The sequence below is a fragment of the Medicago sativa genome, chromosome 2, assembly GCF_051527215.1.
Source record: "Medicago sativa cultivar Bolivia chromosome 2, Bolivia_mono, whole genome shotgun sequence".
Taxonomy (NCBI): Eukaryota; Viridiplantae; Streptophyta; class Magnoliopsida; order Fabales; family Fabaceae; genus Medicago; species Medicago sativa.
The window spans coordinates 3,841,861-3,862,920 of record NC_140750.1 but is presented as its reverse complement, the minus strand read 5'-3'; the positions used below and the strand labels follow the sequence as shown (position 1 = coordinate 3,862,920).

Genomic DNA, 21,060 nt, shown 5'->3' with positions numbered 1-21,060 from the left:
TGTTATTACTAAGTCTTGTTAAGTAAATGCCATAATAATTCAAATTAAAAAGGTTAAATACTTTAAAAACATACTCACACCAGTCCTATTTATAAGAAATATTTGACTTTTTTGATTCACTGTATAAATAAATGATGTATTTGATCTATATTCTATACCAAGTACATTAATTATTCAATGAATTTAAAAAGTCATTTTTTTCTTCTTATAAATAGGAGCGGAAGGGGTATTATTTAAGGTTATTAACGAGTATCTTAGGACCCTCAGCATTTCAATTAATGTATTAGCAAGAGTGCGATATACATTTGATTTATTTCAGTTTTGTAATTTTTTTTTTGAGGGAGTTTTGTAATATTTATATAAACTAAAGGTAAATTCATATAGAATAATGTTCGATAAAAATTGGTAGTTACTTTTGTGATCTCTTTGTTACAATGTTGATTTAACTTAAAAAAATTAAATTGTTAAATGTAAATTTGTCTAAACGAAAATCAGCAATTATTCTTATTTTAATAGTAAAAACTTGTCGTGTGATTAACTTGAAGTAATTTTTTTCCATATAATGTCTGCACTAAAGTTAGCGGGGTGTATTGGATTAGGATTTTAAAAGACTATTTTAATAAAAAAAGTCTTTAAGATTTTAAAAGACTGTGTGAGATTGTATTGATTCTGTGAGATTTTAAAAGACTTTTTATGTAAAAGACTTTATACACTCAAGATTTTAATGGATTTATCACACTGACTTTTAAGGATTTCAAAGGATTTTATGGGATTTTAAAATTTTAAAGGATTCAATGAATTTTAGGGGAAAAAAGAACAAACTTACAAGCGTGAATGATAAAAATAATGAACAAATAAATTCTAGCGTTTGAATAAAGAAAAATAAAACCAATAAAAAATTCTTTTACTATTGATTTTAAAATTTTAAGGATTTTATGGATTTTATAAGATTTTAAGGGACTAAAAAACACTCTTTAAGACATTATTCTCCATACACATTTTTTATTTGTTAAAAATGTTATTCCCACAAAATTCAATTCTACATATTTAAAATTATGACAGCCCTTACAAATCTTTCAAAAAAAAAATTGTGTCAGCCCTCATTTTGTGTTTGAAATTAGAGAAGTCGTTTGAGTTTTTCTAAGAGAGGTGAGAGAGAGAGAGAGAGAGAGAAGAGAGGAGGAAGAGGGAGAGAGAGAGAGAGAGAATGGAGAGATAGAGAGACGAAGAGAGAAAGGAGAGAGGGGGGGAGGGGAGAGAGAGAGAGAAGGGAGAGAGAAGAAGAGAGAAAGGAGAGAGGGGGGAGGGGAGAGAGAGAGAAGGGAGAAGAAAGAGATAGTAACTTTTAAATGAAAAACAATCCCAAGAAATCTCATCTTTTCATGAAAGACTTTTTCTTGTTAAAATTACACTACAAAATCCCACAAAATCCATCAAAATCCAATTTATTAAACAATCCTTCGAAATTTGAATGATTTTGAATACCATGAGACTTTTTTTAAGTGATGAAAAGTCTTGATTGAATACCTCAAGACTTTTTTAAAATGACAAAGAGTCTTGATTGAATACCACAAGACTTTTTTTAAGTTGCAAAAAGTCTTGATTGAATACCACAAGACTTTTTCATAATTAAAAAGTCTTTTAAAATCCCATAGAATCCTAATCCAATACACCCCCCTTAATTTTATTTGAGGTGTGTTAAACTCAAAATATGTAGCGAAATTTGAACATTGCTTTTGCCATGTCGTGAAAGTCTAACACCCTTAGGTAAGACTTAGACCAACTCATACGGTGAGTTAGCCAACAGTTTTATTTAGTTTGAATTAAATAATTAATACTTTGTTCTGTAGCAAGTTAAGATGAGATCCTTGTTTAGGGGGTTGTCCTTATCCGTTGATGAAAATAATGTAACGATTCTTGTCTGCTATCATCTTATTTAGTATCCAATTTTGTTTAAGGAAAACAGTGAAAAATATATTCTCTTTTTGTTGTTTTTTTCTTCAGAATTCGTCAAGTAAAAGTTGAAGGAAGGTTCAAATGGAAACCATAGAGCAAAACAAGTCCAAGGTAGTGGTGATTGATTCTTTGCAATCATGGGAGTTTCATGTCAACCAAGCTTCTAATCAGAATTCTCCTGTAAGTCAAAGTTTCAATGTTTTTAAAACTTACTCGATCCTTTAATTCTTTATAAACAGTCTTCAAATTGATTTGCTGGTTGTGTACTGTTGATCTTAGATTGTTGTTCACTTTACTGCTTCATGGTGCATGCCATCAGTGGCTATGATTCCATTTTTCGAAGAATTCGCATCAGATTACCCAGATTTTCTGTTTCTCTCTGTTGATGTTGATGAAGTCAAGGTAATTTCTTTTTCCCATCTGTTTTCAATTCTTGTAGATGCACTTTTTAGATCATGCATATACATGCGCTTGTTACTTAATAACCTCGTACCATTACATATCTAAATAAACACATCATCATTAATACTTACAATCTGTCAACTTTTTGTTTGAGTGGAAGTCAAAACCTTTTTGTGGATATAGATATGATATATGAGAACATCATTGGAATCCAAACCTTTTACTGTTATGAGAACATTATGGTGTCGTTTAATACATGTAGCCCACCACACTTAGTGGGACAAGGCTTCATTTTTGTTCGATCAAAACCTTTTACTACAAGTTGCAACTGTGCGACCAACAAAATTCAGTCATATAATTGACATGTAGTGTCCATTGTAGAGTATTCGGATGGAAATCCGACATCATTATGGTGATTAGAGTTTTTTTTTGAGAGAATCTGCTTGTATGGCGAAGGTTTGCTTATGGTGCCAATTGGAAATTGGAACTTGAATTTTAGAGAGAGGTCCGTCTCGTTTTAAATATTCCTCATGAACAACTAAATGGTTGTGAAGTCCTTCAAAATAAAAACAGCAATCTCTGGTTTGGATTGAGACAGTAAATTCCCTAAATTCTGTACTGATACCATAAAGAACAGTATCCCAAGTGACATGATCAATGACAGAGAATTCCTCAGCTACTCTTTTGACATCGAATCCATGTTATGCAAATAGACCCAGTCTTCACGGCTCCACTGAAATTGATTCTCTACAGATATAACCTGGGAGCATGATGGATTTGAAATCTGGCTTAAAGGGGCTTTCATAACTTATGAGACGTCTTGCAGGTACAAAAAACCAATGGGATCCGTACCATTGATTTTGACTCGACATAGTTAGAAAGCTCTGATACCATCTAAAGAACGGATGGAAAGGATGATTGCATTCACTTAGTTGACATTACAAGATGTAGTTATACATATATATAGGTTTCATATGTAACAGATAAATACATTAGAATTGAAGTCAACAAATGTTTTGAACTATTCCCTAATGCTCAGAAACAGATTGCTGGCGAGATACCTGTGAATTGAGCTTTTCCTTTTAGCGACCGTCTTGTCAAATGTTTACTGAATACTGTTACTTCTATAACATTTATTCTAAAATGTTTACCGTTTCTACGCGGATAACTAATATGGTTCAATACTTTATATTGTTATTAAGCAATATACAATCTTGACATGCTTTGCCTGTCTTATTTTCATGCTGGAGGCATTGAAACAGAAAAGTTTTTGTTGGTGTGATTAATGGTTTAATATTGTGTACTGATGGAAATTAAATGCATTGAAATTTTTTTGGGGCGGTTCAGGAGGTGGCCACCAGGAATGATATAAAGGCAATGCCAACATTTTTGTTGCTGAAGGATGGTGCTCCATTGGACAAGATAGTTGGTGCTAATCCAGAGGAGATTAAGAAAAGGATAGAAGGGTTTGTTCAGTCCACTCGTGAATCAATTGCCTAGTACAAGCTTCTGTATGATATTTTTCTCTCTTTGCAAGTTGTAAGAAATGTGTTTGCGGTCCTGTACTATAGCATCTTGGTCAATTCCTTTTCATTTGTGATGTTTTATGTCAATTCTTCATGCTTTGTTTCCTAGTTCCATTAGCTAAATACTTAAGTTAATGGTAACTTTTGTCTACAGTTTTTGTCTCAGCCAAAATTGTATATTTGATTTGTTTTTTATGTTGTGGATTTATATTACTCTACTGATTTAAAGTCATGTTTATTGGCCTTGATTAACTTATAGATATTATTTTATGATTTATTTTAATATTTTTTTTATTTTTTATTTTTTATGAATGATTAACTTATTGATATTCTTTTTGGTAACTCTGCGTACAATACACCAAATGGTGGGACGCCTTCTCGGATTTTGCGATGTGGGAGCTTTAGTGCACCCAGCTGACCTTTAGAAGCAACTACTCAACTTTCGGTTATAGGTTCAGCCAAATTGAGTTTGCTTTTTATATAATTTATGTGAACAAACAACATTTTTTTCAAATATACCATACCACTTGTTAATACTACAAATTTGTTTTTGGAGATGAAAAATTAGAGTTGAACACATCTACACACAAAAGAGTATTTTGGTAACGTTTATTCACAAAACAGACACATTAAATGCACTATCTACTTTTCTTAATATATGCGAAAATAACAAAAACTACTTATAAAAAAAGAGAAAGGTATACAAACAAAAACTTATGTAACACAAGTGTTTTAACAGGGTAGTTTGAACCCCATGTATTTTCCTGATTTGTAGTCTTCCCAAACCTTTAGGGTCCCAAAGCTAGTCATTAGAACAATACTTAAAGACATTACTATACTAACTGAGAAGACTATTATAGAGGGTCTTCCATATTTCCTAATTGCTTTCTGTACTACTAATAATCCAAGAAGTGATGCAACAAAACACATTATGGCCAATATTAAGGCAGTCTCTACATGTTCCATTCCCAACAGCAAATATTGCAATGCTGACATGGTAGAAGAGAAGAAAACCATGAAAGAACATGTTGCTGCTGTTACCTATAAATTAAGAAAATATGATTACTTTACTGCAATAATCAACAATCAGATGATAGATTACAATAATGGTCCTTGAAACTGTAAGCATAGGTCAAAGTAGTCTCTGATTTTTGCAAATATATGTCTTTTTTTCCGGTAGATTGACAAATATATCTGAAATTGTAAAATATACCTCTCCACGTTGATCCACATCAATGACATCACACTAAGGAAGGACTAACTTGCCTATGAAATTCAGGTTTTTTCATAAACTAATTTTCTAGTAATTAGTCTATTTACAATTAAAATTATTGATGAATTTGTCCTTGAGATGACCCAAATTTCATAGGCAAATTAGTCCAAGGTTAAATAGTATGATGTAGGAACATCGTGCAATATGACATGTTCAATTAATATGTCACGTCATAGATTCAGACAATAGAAGTTAATGGATAAGACCATTTTGAACGATATTTTACAGTTTCAGATAAAAATTTGCCAATTTACAAAAATGAGGGATTATTTTTGCTGATGCTTACAATTTTGAGGATCAATTTGTCTATTCAATCATGACATCGATAAAGCTTATAACATCTGAGCTTACCTCAGGAGCTATTCCAACCTGAAGAAGAAGTGGACTTATCAGCATTCCACCACCAATTCCAAAAACACCACCTAACATTCCTGCTAGTAGTGCCATCAATGGAAAAACAAGCTTATTTGATGGACAGTTTCTGTTCTGACACTGTACCTGCATATCAGTTTAATAGAAGTTAGCTGCGAGTAGATTGAAAGAGGTTACAAGTAACAAAAAACTTTCTTTGAATCTATGTTGTTTATGAACCTGTGGTATGAGAGTCTGGTCTTGAGTACTTTCTTTCCTGAATATCATCCAAGCAGTGAAAACCACAGCTAGTGGTACTTGAACTGATGAGATAATCCAATATCCTACACCACATGGTTCCATTGGAATGATCTGCAGAGTTTGACCAATATTGCATCAGAGAATCGTTCATCAAATGTATGCAATATATGGAAAGACGATATATAAGAATCAAAAGTAGAAGACTAACACGGATAGGATAACTCAAATGGTTCGAATTAAGTGTTAAAAGAAGCTGAAGAAGTTAAAAGGTCAGAGTTTAAACCCCAGTGAAGTAGAAAATACTAATATAAACAAATAATATACGAGTACCAAGTTGGTTGACAGAAGCATAGTTGAGGGACTAAAATGTAAGGAATATTAGTTACAAGACTAAAATAAAATCAGAAAATTAGTGAAGGGGCTAAATATGTAATTTAGCCAAAAAAATAAAAATAAAGTACAAGATCAAAGTGCCTTACGCAATGCAGTACAATAGTACAGGATCAACACTAGTCATTTATTAAAAAAGACACAGTTTCCAAATCTAGCAAAGCTTTGGATTCTGTACTATACTCTCTATTGATCTTTTGGATCTGCCTCTTCATGAAAAGAAGCATATTTTTATTTTTCCCTCCTTATTTGTGATGGATTAGTAATCAATCACTAATCAGCATGGCTTGTCTCTATCTGATTATTTTAGTAAAACAATAATCTAATGCCCACTTTTCCACCATAAGAATGAGATTTAGGATTCAAACTCCGAAAACTAACATAACTATTAATTTACTAACAGCTGTATAAAAAAACATATATCATTGCTAGTATTTGTTCAATTCCAATTCTAGTATGTCAACTAAATCATGCACCTAATTTAATAAATTTTAGGAGATTTAATAATAACAAGTAGCCTCAAAGTATTGGACCATGAAGGTTGAAGAAAAAAGAGACCTCACCTGTCCATATCCATTGCCACGAATAAGATAAATGGAAAAGAAAGAGAACCAAATCAAGAGTAACACCCCTAATTTCAACCAAGGGATACACAACTTGCTAGAATTTTCTTGAGGGATCATAAAAAGATTCTCTTCACCAGTTTTTGACCTATCATTATCCTTGTGCATTCTCACTACCAACCCTTTAGTAGTAGCAATCTCATTTTCTAGCAACCCTTTTTCAATTTCCTCAACTCCAATATTTTTCCTTATCTCTTCTGATTCAATATTCCAAAACATCACTCCACTTTTACAAGTTTTTGAGGTAGACCAAGCAAGAAAAACAGCAAACATTAAGGTTATCAACCATTCTGGAAAAACAAGGTTACAAATAACTCCAATACTCACTCCTAACAACATACATGGTTCAGATGAAAGTGCTATATCATAATCAATCAATGACTTGCCACCAAATTTAGTACTTGTTGTGAACATATAGCATATAACATTTGCAATGGATCCTCCTGTGACCATAAAAGCTGAAATACTTGAAGCTACTTTCAAGTCTAAACCAGCTACAATTGTTAGTATAGGTATGAAAATTCCACCACCACCTATTCCACCAGCACTTGATATTGATGAAGCTATGAAGCAAAGAATTCCAGCTACCACCAAAGGGACTGAAATTTGCAACTGTGATTCATGGAATCCTTGTGTAACATTTTTTAGCTGAGAAATTTTGTCTAGAACATGGTTAATATTGAGTATAGTTGAAAAGGGCTTTGTTTGTTTTGCATTTGAAGGATTGAAAGCAAAGAAGGTGATGAAAAATAAAAATATAATACTTTTAGTTCTCATTTTGCTTTTGAGAGAATTTTAGCAATGATAAAGAGTGTGGTTAGGTGAGTATATGCTGATTGGCACACTATAATGGCTTTATATATAGGGACATAGAAGAAGTGATAACAGTACAACTTGGTGGTGTAAAACAAAATGAATTGCAATTCATTTTTGTTGTTTTGTATACTATATGATAATTTTAGTGTCTTTACACTTTCTTAATTAATGGTGAAGAAAAGAGAGAAAATAATGCTTTCTTTATGATTTTTTTTTTTTTTTTTTTTATAGAAAAAAGTTGATATATAATAGTAAAATAAAAATGGTGGATATATATCATTTAAAATTCGGTAACATGAACAAGGTAGACAATGCAATGGAACCACATGTGATGTCAGTATAAAGCAGTTCTAATGTGACAAAAATTAACAGGTCTTTGAAGGAAAAAAACAATACTACGCCGTTGATTTTGATACCTATAGATTAGACATAGTGTGATAAACTTCCCTACGTCCCATACTGTTTCATTTTGGACACATAATTAAGACTCTCTACAACATAAGAAAAATGACTTAGAACGTAGGAAAATTTAGCACTGTGTCTAATCTTTAAAAGGAGAATTTTGGGAGAGGTTTTGGAGGACTTATGTTTATATTTTAATACATATTTAAAAATTTTAAATTCTGCAAAATTGTTTTAAATTCGATTACACCTAAAACGTTATATCCGATTGAATACAAATTTCATACCTAAAAAGGTAAAATAACATGATTGTACGTGTTAACACACGATTTTGGCAACCTTGGCTGAGGAGGGGTTTTCGAAGGGAAGCAGTGGCGGAGCCAGAAATTTTATAGAGCCTGGGCGAAAATTTTATCGCAAATTCATATGTGACATAATATATATAAATAATCATAAATCAATATAAAAGAGGTTCGTCATTTTTTCAACAAGAGAGATGATATATAACATGTCAATACCGTGCTAAATAAAATTAGGAGGTAAATGTTGTAACAACCCAAATTATAATTAATGATGAGAAGACATTTAATCACAGTTAGAGATGGTTTAACCAAGACTAATTGGAAGAAGATATATTATTCATTCCAAATGGAAAAGAAGGATATAGGGGTCAATTCACTATTAATGGCAGTTTTGTAATTAGTATTAAGAGGAGTGGCATTTTCATAACTAAATGACAGAATTTTTGAGAGAAAGCCGGCCATTCTTCTTTCCTTCTTCTTCCTCGCGTTCTCTTTCTTCTTTGAACTCATCACCACTGGCCCCCATCTCCGGCTTCATTCCGGCCGCCACATTCACCAAAATAAAAAAGTAGCACCATTTTCTTCATCCTCTCGACGAGATCTTTCCATTGGTCTAATTATTTTCACGAAAGGAGCAACTTCGCCGTCGACCCTTTTCTTCCTCCGCCGTTGTAAGGGCCTTTCCGGCCAGAAGCTGAGCCTGGGCTAGTGCCCAGGCTAGCTGGGGGTGGCTCCGCCACTGAAGGGAAGGACTTTAGATAGTTAAGTGAATATTTTAAAATATATTTGATATTTAAAAAAATTCCAATACGTACATGATAAATGATCATAAAATATTTCAATGACACTCTTCTTCAAAAAATAAAATAATACTTCAATTACACTTTAATTGATTTTAAAAATATATTCTAGGGTCTGTAATTGAAAAGAGATCAACAAATTCTCCTCCCCCTTCTAAAACCCTTAATCCAGACATACGCTAAGATAAATGAGCTTTAAAGTTAAAATTTAGATGGATAGTAAATAAAGTCTAGTTAATTATTATTTACTTTTAAATTATACTCCCTCCGGTCCTATTTACAAGAGACAATTTACTTTTTAGATACATTAAATAATTTATGTATTTGGTTTAGGTTCTTGACTACATACATACATTATTCAATGTATCTAAAAAGTCAACTTTCTCTTGTAAATAGGACCGGAGGGAGTACTATTTTATATATGTATATATTTGATAAAAATTTATATTGATAAAATATATAGTATCGGTGTATAAATTCGGTCTCTAGGACAAGTAAAACCTAGCTCAATCTACAAAGCCAAAATTATTAGATTGAATAAATTCATTTGAATCTAAATCTAAAATTTCACAGTTGTATGCTTGAATTTCGTAAGTGCGAACACCCTTACATTTCACAGTTGTATGCTTGAATTTCGTAACACCCTTACACATATTGTCATTTGTTTTCATCAGGATATTCTAGATATATAGCTTCAATTTCAAAAGAAATTTAAAAATATTGATTTGGATATATAAATGTGATTCGTGAAGAAGCTTGCATGCAGATGTGTGTTGATCATGTATTGGATCCTGAATGAGTCAAAACTAGGTTACTTGTTAGTGGGTGTGTGAAAAGGCACCTGCACTTAAGGGACATGTATATAGTGGCACGATGACTCATAATGCATGATTAGTTTTTCACAAGAAAAAAGGTACTGTCACGTTTTTTATAGTAGATTCTGGATATATATCCGAAAATTACCTTACACATTGTTAAGTCTAGAAGAGTTATTTCATCAACAAAAAAATCCAGAGAAGTTAGGTCACTGGTCACATGAATCTACACAAAAAGACAAAGATCTCTGATTACACTTTTTTATCATTCACTAACACACTTTAACTGGTTTATTTTTTCATTAACAATTTAATACCTTTTTAAAAAGGGTATGAAATTTTGGGAAATAACCAATCATATGTAGTGCAGTTCCTAATGTTTCATGAAACTCTCACATAATTGGTTAGGTAAAAGTTCGTTGTTTTTGTTTTCCTTTCTAAAAGTTTTGTTTAAATTATAGGTAATGCCATACTGGAGATGTGAATGTAATGAAAGAGTGTGCAAAGGAAATAGTAGGCACAAAATTAATTTGATAAAAAATGTAAGTAGAAAGAAACTCAGGTGCAGGGGCGGATCCAGACTTTAGGTACATGTGGAGCTAAAATTTCAAAGAAACAATAATGCAAACTATATTAAAAAGGGTTAATTATGTTTCTAGTCCCTATAAAATAGCGACCTTGTAAGTTTAGTCCTTACTTAATTTTAATAGCATTTTTAGTTCCTAATTTTGTTTTTTTGTCCTGAGTATTAATCCCTACTCAATTCAATTTTGTTTAATTTATGCTTAAACTCTTAAATTTTTGAACAATTTTTTGCAGACATGTTTAGAACATTACTAAAAGTTCCTCCGCAAAAAATTATCGCAAAATTTGATTTCTACATCCAGATTTTATTACTTTTTATCTTTAACTTTTGTCGTTTTAAAAAATTCATATTTAATTCATTTCATGTCTGAAAATTCTAAATTTTAGTAAACGAACCTTTCATAGTGTTCTAATCTTGTCTCAAAAAAATCGTTCAAAAATTTAAGAGTTTAAGGATAATTAATCAAACTTTGTTTTAGCAGGGACTAAAATTATAAGTAATTTTTTTTATAGGGACTAAAAATGCTATTAAAATTAAGTAAGGACTAAACTTACAAGGTCGCTATTTTATAGGGACTAGAAACATAATTAACCCTATTAAAAATAAGAAATAATATTGTTTGATACAATACATTACAATGAAAATCGTCTTATATCCATTTGTTGAAAATGAGCTAAAATGACATTATTGCTAACTGTTAAAAGAACATCTCTTTCTATATATAAGTTACAAGACGGTCATTTAACCACTGATCACCCATTTTGTTACATAGGTTACTCTTCACAACTTTCATATCTGAAAAACACGTTCAACACTTGCAGTTGCTACCGGCAAGAGCAAAGCCAACTTCAAAAGTTTATAAATCATAGCAAATGTGTTGCACTTATTTGTTTCCACAAGTTTTGCACAAAGATCTGAAAGTCCTTTCAACTTAGCAAATTTTGGGTCAGATCGAACATCTGTAACATAATTCTTAAGTTGAGTGCGTAACGCCACTTTCGGCACATCTATAAAATCATTTGAATAAAACTCAATCATCCTCAATAATTTGTTCACATCAAAAATTGCAAATGACTTTGCGAGACTCAAGCATGAAACACACTGTAAAAGTTCAGTATTCTGCTACTACGTTTTATCTATTATAAAAAAAATTAAAAAAAAAAAAAGGAAAAAGCATGTGGAGCTATAGCTCCACATTGCACCAACATGGATCCGCCCCTGCTCAGGTGTTAACATAATCATTATGTAGCAGATGAACTACTGGGTTTAATTATTTTCCTTTCATTTTTGCATACAAATTCTAATTTCTTTAATACTCTTATGTTCTTGTTTAATTATTTTCCTAAAATATACTAACTCATCATACATATGAAAAAGCCATGTCATAAAAAATTGAGTGAAAGTCAATATCTCTCACAGTTTCTTATGATCCAATTTAATAAAATAAATAAATAAATTAGCATTGTCATTTTTATAATGACACATGAGCCCCCGGCTTATTATAATAGAGATACTAATTTGCCCTAGCACAAAAATGCCAGAGGCAAGTATGGGTATATTAATTTTTTTTATTTTTTGTAGAAAACATTTTTTCATTTTAAAAAATATTGAGGATTTGGCAGGTTTTGGAGGCTTGGCTAGGTCAAATAACTTCATTTTGGCATTTATGGTAGCTAGTGTGGAGTGGTCCAATATTCTTCATGCTAAAATTTAAACTTTCTAGTAGGGATCAATCAATGTCATACAAAATGGGTTCTTGTAACCTAGTTTGCTATTCGGACTCCAAACATGTGGTTCAGTTAGTTCAAAATGACTAAGTGAGAATAAGCATTTTCATCAATACACTAATTTGTTGAACTTTACTAAGGGCATTTAGATTTGGATTGAAACATATATCTCTTTGGAAATTGCTCTTCTCCCTTTTGTTTTTGCTCATTCACATGCCTACACGAGTTAACTCGCGTTGAAAAATGTTCACCATGAGTTAACCCACGTTAAAAAAGATAAACGTAAGTTAACTCACGTTGGACATAATTAAGGAAATGAACAATTTTAAAAAGGAGAAGAGCAATTTCCGCTCTCTTCACCATATTCTTATGATTCATGAAGCCCAACCAAACTGTTCTTAGGTTTTTAGGTGAATGCTTTAGATGTTTCTTTTAGTAGGAAGTAATTTTTCTTTGTTTTTTGTTTTGTTTTTGTTTTTCATTTATTCATGTAACTAAAGAAACCATATTGAACTAATATTAGAGAGATAAAAAATACTAGCTAGCAACCCTAATAACATTGGAGTTTAATTAGTATGCTTTCTCATTCTACATTACTTTACACTGAGAGAGCATACTAAGTAATTGATAATAGGCAAAATTACACAATTAGTCTCATAACTTAATTTTAGGTAACACTTTCGTCCTTTATTTTTTTTTTTGTCACGATGTAGTCCTTTATGTTATAAAATAGGCTTAATTACACTTTTGGCCCCCTAAGTATCCAAAAGTTGCGATTCAGGCCCCCTAAAAAAAATAACTCTTTTCAGGCCCCTTAAGTTCACTTTTGGTTGCAATTTTGGCCCCCTAGCCCAATTTTGACCCAGTCAACAGACACGTCAGCGCCACGTGTGTAATTTTTTTTATTTTATTTTTTTAATTTATAAAAAATAAAAAAAAATATTTTTGTAATTAAAAAAATGTTTTTTTATTACAGAAATAAAAATGATTTTTTTAATTACAAAAAAAATTGAAAAAAAAATCTGAAAATTAATAAAAAAATTGAAAAAAAATATTATAAAATTCTGGAAATTTGAAAAATAAATAAAAAAATTTAAAAAAAATAAAAAAATTCTGGAAAATTGAAAAATTAATAAAAAATGATTAAAAAAAAATAAAATAATCTAAAAAATTCTGAAAAAAAAAATTTCGAAATTTTCCGAAAAAAATTAAAATTCTGGAAAAATGAAATTTTCGAAATTTTAATTAAAATTCTAGAAAAATTCTAATTAAAATTTTAATGAAAAATAAAAATTCTGGAAAATATTTAAAAAAAATTCAAAATTTTCGAAAAAATTAAAAAAATTAATCATTTTTAAAAAAATGAAATTTTTGAAATTTTCATTAGTATTTCTCGAAATTTCGAAATTTTCATTAGTATATATGTCGAGCTTAGGATTTTTCAGTGTATTTTTCGAAACTTCTAAATTTTCATTAGTATTTTTTCCTGAAAAATTTTCATTAGTATTTTTTCCGGGAAATTTTCATTATGTGTATTCCGGTTTACAAAAAATTATGTGTATTCCGGTTTATAAATACACAAAAATTCCCGGAAAAAATACTAATGAAAATTCCGAAAATTTTTAAATATTTTCCGTATTTTCCAGAATTTTCAATTTTTTCAATTTTCCAGAATTTCGTTTTTTTAAGAATTCCGTTTTCAAATTTTCCAGATATTTTCGAAATTTTTAAATTTTTTTAATTTTTTTCAATTTTTAAATTTTTTTAATACTAATGAATTTTCAATTTTTTTAATCATTTTTTATTTTTATTAATTTTTCCTGAATTTTTAAATTTTTCCGTATTTTTTCAATTATTTTTCATTTTTATTAATTTTTCAATTTTCCAGAATTTTTTAATATTTTTTTTCAATTTATTTATTAATTTTTCAATTTTCCAGAATTGTTTTCAATTTTTGTATTAATTTTTCAGAATTTTTTAATATTTTTTTTCCAATTTTTTATTAATTTTTCAATTTTTCAGAATTTTTAAAAAAATTTCAATTTTTTTATTAATTTTTCATTTTTCCAGAATTTTTATTTATTTTTTAATTACAAAATTAAAAAAAAATATTAAAAAATTCAAATATGCGTCCACGTCAGCGTTGACTGGGTCAAAATTGGACTATGGGGCCAAAATTGCAACCAAAAGTGAACTTAAGGGGCCTGAAAAGAGTTATTTTTTTTAGGGGGCCTGAATCGCAACTTTTGGATACTTAGGGGGCCAAAAGTGTAATTAAGCCTATAAAATAACAACATAGTTATCATTTTTTATGAAAAATAATAATCAAAAACTTCAAAAAAAATTCATCAACTCATAGACAAACGCAAATCTTCATCATACAAGCATAGAAAATCAAATTTTATTGAAAAAAATCTCATAAAAAATGATAAGATATTGTCTCAGCTATTCGATATCGAAATAAACAAAATTCACTCATTTAACTTGCATGAATTTGTTCAGATTTTACCGAACTTTTAACATCATATTACTTTGAGCTGAACTCATTAATATGTTTCATTTGTTCCTTCTAAAATATTTTAACGGCAAAACAATCTTCGTAGCTGAACTAGACTTTACTTACCTTCCAAACTCCAATTACTAGAGCCCATTGCCTTTAAAAACCAGAAGGTTAACATTTGCAAATATCATTTGCAAGTACTAAACCTTCTTCAATCACGTCATTCATATAGAACTTAATAGAACTTAATGATATTAGTTATAGCTTATAGGCGACACCAGTCAAATTTGAAAACACATTTAAAGACCTACAATTCGAATTTCAAATATTTACGGAACTTAATGATATGCAATTGTGAGTAAAAGATAAATTAATTATTGCAGAGGTCAAATTATTTCAATCAGTAGATAGTTCATTAATGCTATCCAATGGCCACGCCAAATGTCAACTATTGGTATTTATGATTGACACTAACAACTTTTGGAATTGGAAACGTCATAATGCATTACAAAGCATTTGACAGTAATTGCTTTTATGGCTGCAATGAATAGGAATTATTAATGCAAGAAGTGAATGGTCATTCACATGTAATACTTTCTATATATTGATGTCGTCTCCTTATAATTTAGTTGCAGATTTTCAAATATCATTTGCAGGTTTAAACCTTCTTCAATCACGTCTTTCATATGGAACTTAATGGAACTTAATGATATTAGTTATAGCTTATAGGCGACAGCAGTCGAATTTGAAAACACATTTATAGACCTACAATTCGAATTTCAAATATTTATGGAACTTAATTGTACTTGCAGAAAAGTACGGTAAGGAATACTAGGATTCTAGGGTTTAGACTGATTATTCGATGCCTTGAGAATGCTCTCAAGAGTAGTATTTATAGCCTGTCATGGGCTTGGGTTTCGGTTGCTTGGTTCCCAAGCAACAGGGGTATTTATGTATTTTAGGCGGTTTCTAGAGGTTTCTAGAAGCCTAGAAGGGCGGTGCCTCAAGGCGAGCGCGCCAGAGTCTCAAGAGCCCTTCTGGAGGGCGCCTGAGCCTTTCTGAAGGTCTTAGAGCCTTTTTGGAGGGCTTCTAAGCCTTTAGGAATATTATGACGGTTCACAGCCCCCCAAGCACGAGTCTTGGGACAAGGCGAAGTGATGACAACATGGGACTGGACCTTCTAGAGGTCATTAAGTCCTTAGGAAGGTTTTGGTGGTTCACAGCCCCCCAAGCACGAGTCTTGGGACAAGGCGAAGTGTTTGAATTTCTTAATGCTTTTTCCTTTGGGCGTTGTCGTCCGAACTTGGAGAAACCCCCTAGGGTGATTTTATGTTTTCTTTATAGACCTCCATGGAGTATCTATTCGAATTGTTTTTATAGGTTGATCACTCACAGCCCCCCAAACACGAGTCTTGGAACAAGGCGAAGTGGTTTGTATCGTTGTGACGAGTTTACTTTTTTATGGCGTCTCCTCATTAAATTTGCGTCGGTTTTGTTTGCTGAATTCGTTTTTGGAGATTTACATAAACGATTTTATTACTTTTGATGCTTCGGCGATTTGCAACAATTTGAATTTTGTCGTGCTTATTTTCTCGTATGCTCCGGTGACTGTGTGAGCTCAGATTCTCAACATTTGGCGTGATGTCCTGGCGACTTTTGTCGGTTGATCTTCATTTGTTTGGTGTTTGTGACTTTGAATATTTATTCAAGCTATGTTTGATGCGGTATCCCTTTCTTCTGTGGCTTGATTTTCCACGAACGTTAAGTAATTTTATGATTTTATACGTTGCTTTGATTTCATTCTGCATGTTGGTGCTTTTTGGTTGATTGTTGATGGGATGCGGGAGTCGTTTCTTTAAAAGTGAGCGTTTCAGCGACTACGTCTCTTTTGTAGATCCGATTAAATCTTTATCAATCAACTGGTACCTTTCGGCGTCCTAAAATGTTGACATAAGCACTTCGGCGATCATGTCGAGACGCCTGGCGTTTATTCTTTCGGCGTTTATTTTTTGTTTTCAAGAGAAACCCTGATGGCGGGCTGTCCGATTTATTAGTTTACACTTCCAACTCTGATGGAAGGCGCTTCCCACTCTGAGGGAAGACTTTTGCTTCCCACTCTGAGGGAAGACTTTTTATTTTACACTTCCAACTCTGATGGAATGCGCCTCCTACTCTGAAGGAAGACTTTTGCTTCCCGTTCTGAGGGAAGACTTTTTTATTTTACACTTCCAACTCTGATGGAAGGCGCCTCCTACTCTGAAGGAGGACTTTTGCTCCCCGCTCTGAGGGAAGACTTTTTATTTTACACTTCCAACTCTGATGGAAGGCGCCTCCTACTCTGAAGGAGGACTTTTGCTTCCCACTCTGAGGGAAGACTTTTTATTTTACACTTCCAACTCTGATGGAAGGCGCCTCCTACTCTGAAGGAGGACTTTTGCTTCCCACTCTGAGGGAAGACTTTTTATTTTACACTTCCAACTCTGATGGAAGGCGCCTCCTACTCTGAAGGAGGACTTTTGCTTCCCACTCTGAGGGAAGACTTTTTATTTTACACTTCCAACTCTGATGGAAGGCGCCTCCTACTCTGAAGGAGGACTTTTGCTTCCCACTCTGAGGGAAGACTTTTTATTTTACACTTCCAACTCTGATGGAAGGCGCCTCCTACTCTGAAGGAGGACTTTTGCTTCCCACTCTGAGGGAAGACTTTTATTTTACACTTCCAACTCTGATGGAAGGTGCTTCCCACTCTGAGGGAAGGCTTCACTCTGAGAAGGCTTTTATCCTCGTTAAAAACCTGCAAAACAAATCTCAAAGTTTGATAAAGGTTAGGATAACTTAGAGTTTCATGTTCCTGTTATTAATGGCGGGACAATCGCTTCCATATGCATTATGGCGTGCTGTTTGGCGAGTACTCTCCTTTCGTTAATCTTGCCTTTGGCGGGCTTGTTTTGCCTCCCAAGCCTTATTTATCTGAAATATAACAATTATTCCATACTTTCAAGAAATCAATATCATAAATAAAGGAGCCTTTAATCATATTCAATCATACTTAATGAGAACTAACTATTTAACTCGCCCATATGCAATCATACTTAATGAGAACTAACTATTCTTCTCTTATTAACTCGCCCACATTTCTTACTCCTCTTCCTATTCTTTTTCGCTTTTCTCACTCCACAACTTTCTTAATTATCTTGTGATATTTTTCTTTCTTTTTGGAATTAATTCTTCAATTCAACTTTTGTCGCTTCTCTTAAATCGAAACTCACTCATTCCTTTCTAAATCTGACGTAACTCGCCACTTCATCCTTCTTCTTTTATACTTCTCCTCTTAAATTGGACTTGGCTCGATTGATATCTTATCTTCTACTCTTCTTTATGATCCTATTATATTTGAATTAACTCGGCTCATATTTTAATTTTTACACACTCTCCTTATTAAATCGAAACTAATTCTTTTATTCAACTCTATCCCCGTACTTCTTGCTCGCCCGAACTTGGGACTAATTCTTCGTTAAAGTCCTTTTATTCTTTCCCCTAACTCGCCCAATATGTATATCATACTCCCCTAACTTGAAATGAATCCTCCATCTTCTACTAAATTGAAACTAACTACCCTTCTTGTTATCTTATTCTTTTGCTCCTCATACACTCACTTGCCCACCAGAATAAATATTTTTGCTAAAACAATGTGTTAGTGAAGGATAACAGCATGTCAGTTGACAGTCCACATATCATGTATATGCACCAAAAAATAATTACAAAATAAACAAAAATCGATAAGAGCCTTCAAAATATATTTTCTCAAAATATATTGGGCAAGACACTTTCTTCAAAAACAAAAAGTGGAAATATAGTCTCCAAATATAAAAATTTTCTTCAAATCAAAAAGTTTAGTTATATTTTCTCGAAGTATGTCGAGCATAAAATTTTCTTCAAAGCAAAAAGCGTAGATGTATTTTCTCAAAAGACATTGGAAACATAGAACCTGGTATTTTTTCGAAAAAGAATTCTTTCGAAAGAGAATTGCTTCCGGGTGGGAGAATCACTTCGAGAAAGTACGTGTGGGAGAATCACTTCGAGAAAGTACGTCGTCGCCAAGATTTTGAGACTTGAATTTGGTTTGGTCTTCGCCGGCCATCATCTCCTCGTCTTTGAGGTCGCCGCTAGGTCCAAGGGCGTCATGTGCAGCTCCAAATTCTTTGATGTCACATGCAACACTATAACTTGCAAACTTCGTTGTGAAGCTCGCGCTGATATTCGCCTCATCTTTCTCGGTCTTCCTTCTGTATGCACTCCCCAACATAGAATTGGTGCAATAACTCAACAAACACAAAAAGAATAGTTATCTTTAATGATGAAGTATAGCCACCGATTAATTTGACAAAAGACTAGCCATCAATTAAGCTTTAATAATATATTCACATGAACAAAGTAGTCATTGAAAACCCAATAGCATAAAAATAAATAGATATTATTGGGCGTTTAGGCAAGCAAGGCATTATCGATGAAAATAAACTATAAGGTATAGCATCGGTTATTCACAAATAATTAAAGTCATCCATGAAAAAGTAAAAAGGATAGGAAATTGAAGCCGCCGATGACAAATTCATTCATATAGTTGGTTTCGATAGAAAAAACAAAGTCATCATCGCTGAATAATTGGTTGTAAATATATTAAGCATTGATGAAAACATAAGTAACATAGCAGTTGTCGAAAATTGTATATGATCTGTCACAAAAGAAAATAACATGGTTTGAATAACCTGATATGATCTCCGGTGACGAGTTGTCCGTGATGATTGGCCTTAGGATTCTTTTGAGATCGCCGGTATATTTTTAGGTCTTCTATTTCTTGGTCTCCGTCTTCTGTTAATTTGATGGATACTTTAAAGTAACCGGCAGCTTGTCGTTAATGATGCCACTTCGGTCCTTGCTGCTTTGAGCATTTATCCGGGTTCATTCCTCGTGACATGATTGTATATGATATCCGCTTGTTCATAAGGATGACTATGATGGTGACGAATTGAGCTCCACTGTCGGTCAGATCTTATTCACCGAAAACCGGGTTGATGAGAAATTGAGTTCGTTTGTTGAATCTTGAGGCCCTGAAAATTACTTAGAAAATACAACACCCTCGCTGTAGTATTAATAAAGTCAGGGATGAAGGTCCAACCTATTGTCTCCAGAATATCAATTATCATACTAGATCATTGCTAAGAGAAAAAAAACTATAAGCCAATTGCAGCACAAGGCATATATATATCCACCGAAAAACCAATGCAAATATGATAACTTGTAATAGATTAAATATTGGGCATTGTATATCACGTAAACAATAATCTTGCTTCAGTTGAGTGAGTTAAAAATTAGTAGCGTTCCTGATAAGTTAAACTTTATGACACATGTAGCAGTTAAAACCAAGCATGCGATGACTAATATACATCTTTTATATTGTCTATACGATAGTGATTGCACATAATAAAGTCAAATAGATGACAGATAATACTATGTTTGTCAACTAAGAAATTTACTCTAACAAAGGGATAAGAAAGTCTATTATGATATGGATACCGCAAAATCCATATGTTGGGATATATTTTAACAAATAGAGGTTAAAAACAAGTAATAGTATGGTTCCTACTGTTATGGATTTTAACAAGAATTAAATAACTGGACTCAAAACTCCAACCATGATAACACAAGCTGACGTGCTGATACCATGTTTGACGGCTATGGTGCGTATGAATATATCAAACCGAATCGCCTCACAGAAAACAATATTACGTCGGTTTGCTTTAGTTTGCCAAAACTGAATTCAATCGAACATATGATAAAATTGAAAACACATATATCGAAGCTAGCTGAATTATATACATGTCGTACAAACGACGGATAGAAAGTATAGTAATAGCATAAACTAGATTCCAATTCGCTTAATTTCACCAAGAGATACGCGACTCAAATTATATAGGTCAGAAGCCATTTTAAGGATTTCGACAAAAGGATCAATGGAGAATAATAGAGTTAGAAAGGTACAACCTGATAAAATATTACGATCTTTAGGCGGCTTGGCGACAAGGGCAGCCTTTCTTATCTACGGCGTCGACGGAGCAGGAAGGCCATGAAGCAGGAATGGTCTCATGATGGTAAACTTGAAAGGAGGCATGTTGAAACTTATGGCGATGAAGGAACAAAAACTTCATCGGAGAGATGGCGAGGTTGGGATCCTAAATCATGATGAGAGATGCGATTTAGGGGTCTGTAGTCGGAGGCTACGATTAGAGTTTTAGGTTTAGGGTTTTCCAAATCACGATTTTGCGATTTAGA

At 32.5% G+C, this 21,060-nt stretch overlaps 2 protein-coding genes and 1 pseudogene across 5 annotated transcripts; 1 reads left to right on the top strand and 2 right to left on the bottom strand.

The window, feature by feature from the left end:
- Positions 1 to 1,695: 1,695 nt before the first annotated feature.
- On the top strand, positions 1,696 to 4,136 carry LOC146943734 (thioredoxin-like protein CXXS1). 4 transcript variants are annotated; one of them, XM_085742001.1, is made up of 4 exons: positions 1,696 to 1,767; positions 2,005 to 2,136; positions 2,236 to 2,358; positions 3,706 to 4,136. In XM_085742001.1, exons 2-4 carry the CDS (start codon positions 2,038 to 2,040, stop codon positions 3,856 to 3,858), a joined length of 375 nt encoding a protein of 124 aa, XP_085598127.1. In that variant the 5' UTR covers positions 1,696 to 1,767; positions 2,005 to 2,037; the 3' UTR covers positions 3,859 to 4,136. The 4 variants fall into 4 exon arrangements, with proteins under 4 accessions (XP_085598127.1, XP_085598128.1, XP_085598126.1 ...); XM_085742002.1 differs by having other exon boundaries at positions 1,738 to 1,791; XM_085742000.1 differs by lacking the exon at positions 1,696 to 1,767 and adding an exon at positions 1,797 to 1,907.
- Positions 4,137 to 4,515: 379 nt separating this feature from the next.
- LOC146943733 (sulfite exporter TauE/SafE family protein 2-like) lies at positions 4,516 to 7,616 on the bottom strand. Its single transcript, XM_085741998.1, has 4 exons — positions 6,723 to 7,616; positions 5,749 to 5,880; positions 5,509 to 5,655; positions 4,516 to 4,925 (listed from the first exon to the last, which is right to left on the bottom strand). Exons 1-4 carry the CDS (start codon positions 7,557 to 7,559, stop codon positions 4,617 to 4,619), a joined length of 1,425 nt encoding a protein of 474 aa, XP_085598124.1. The 5' UTR covers positions 7,560 to 7,616; the 3' UTR covers positions 4,516 to 4,616.
- Positions 7,617 to 11,099: 3,483 nt separating this feature from the next.
- Positions 11,100 to 19,036, bottom strand: LOC146943732 (uncharacterized; annotated as a pseudogene).
- Between the last annotated feature and the right edge of the window lie 2,024 nt (positions 19,037 to 21,060).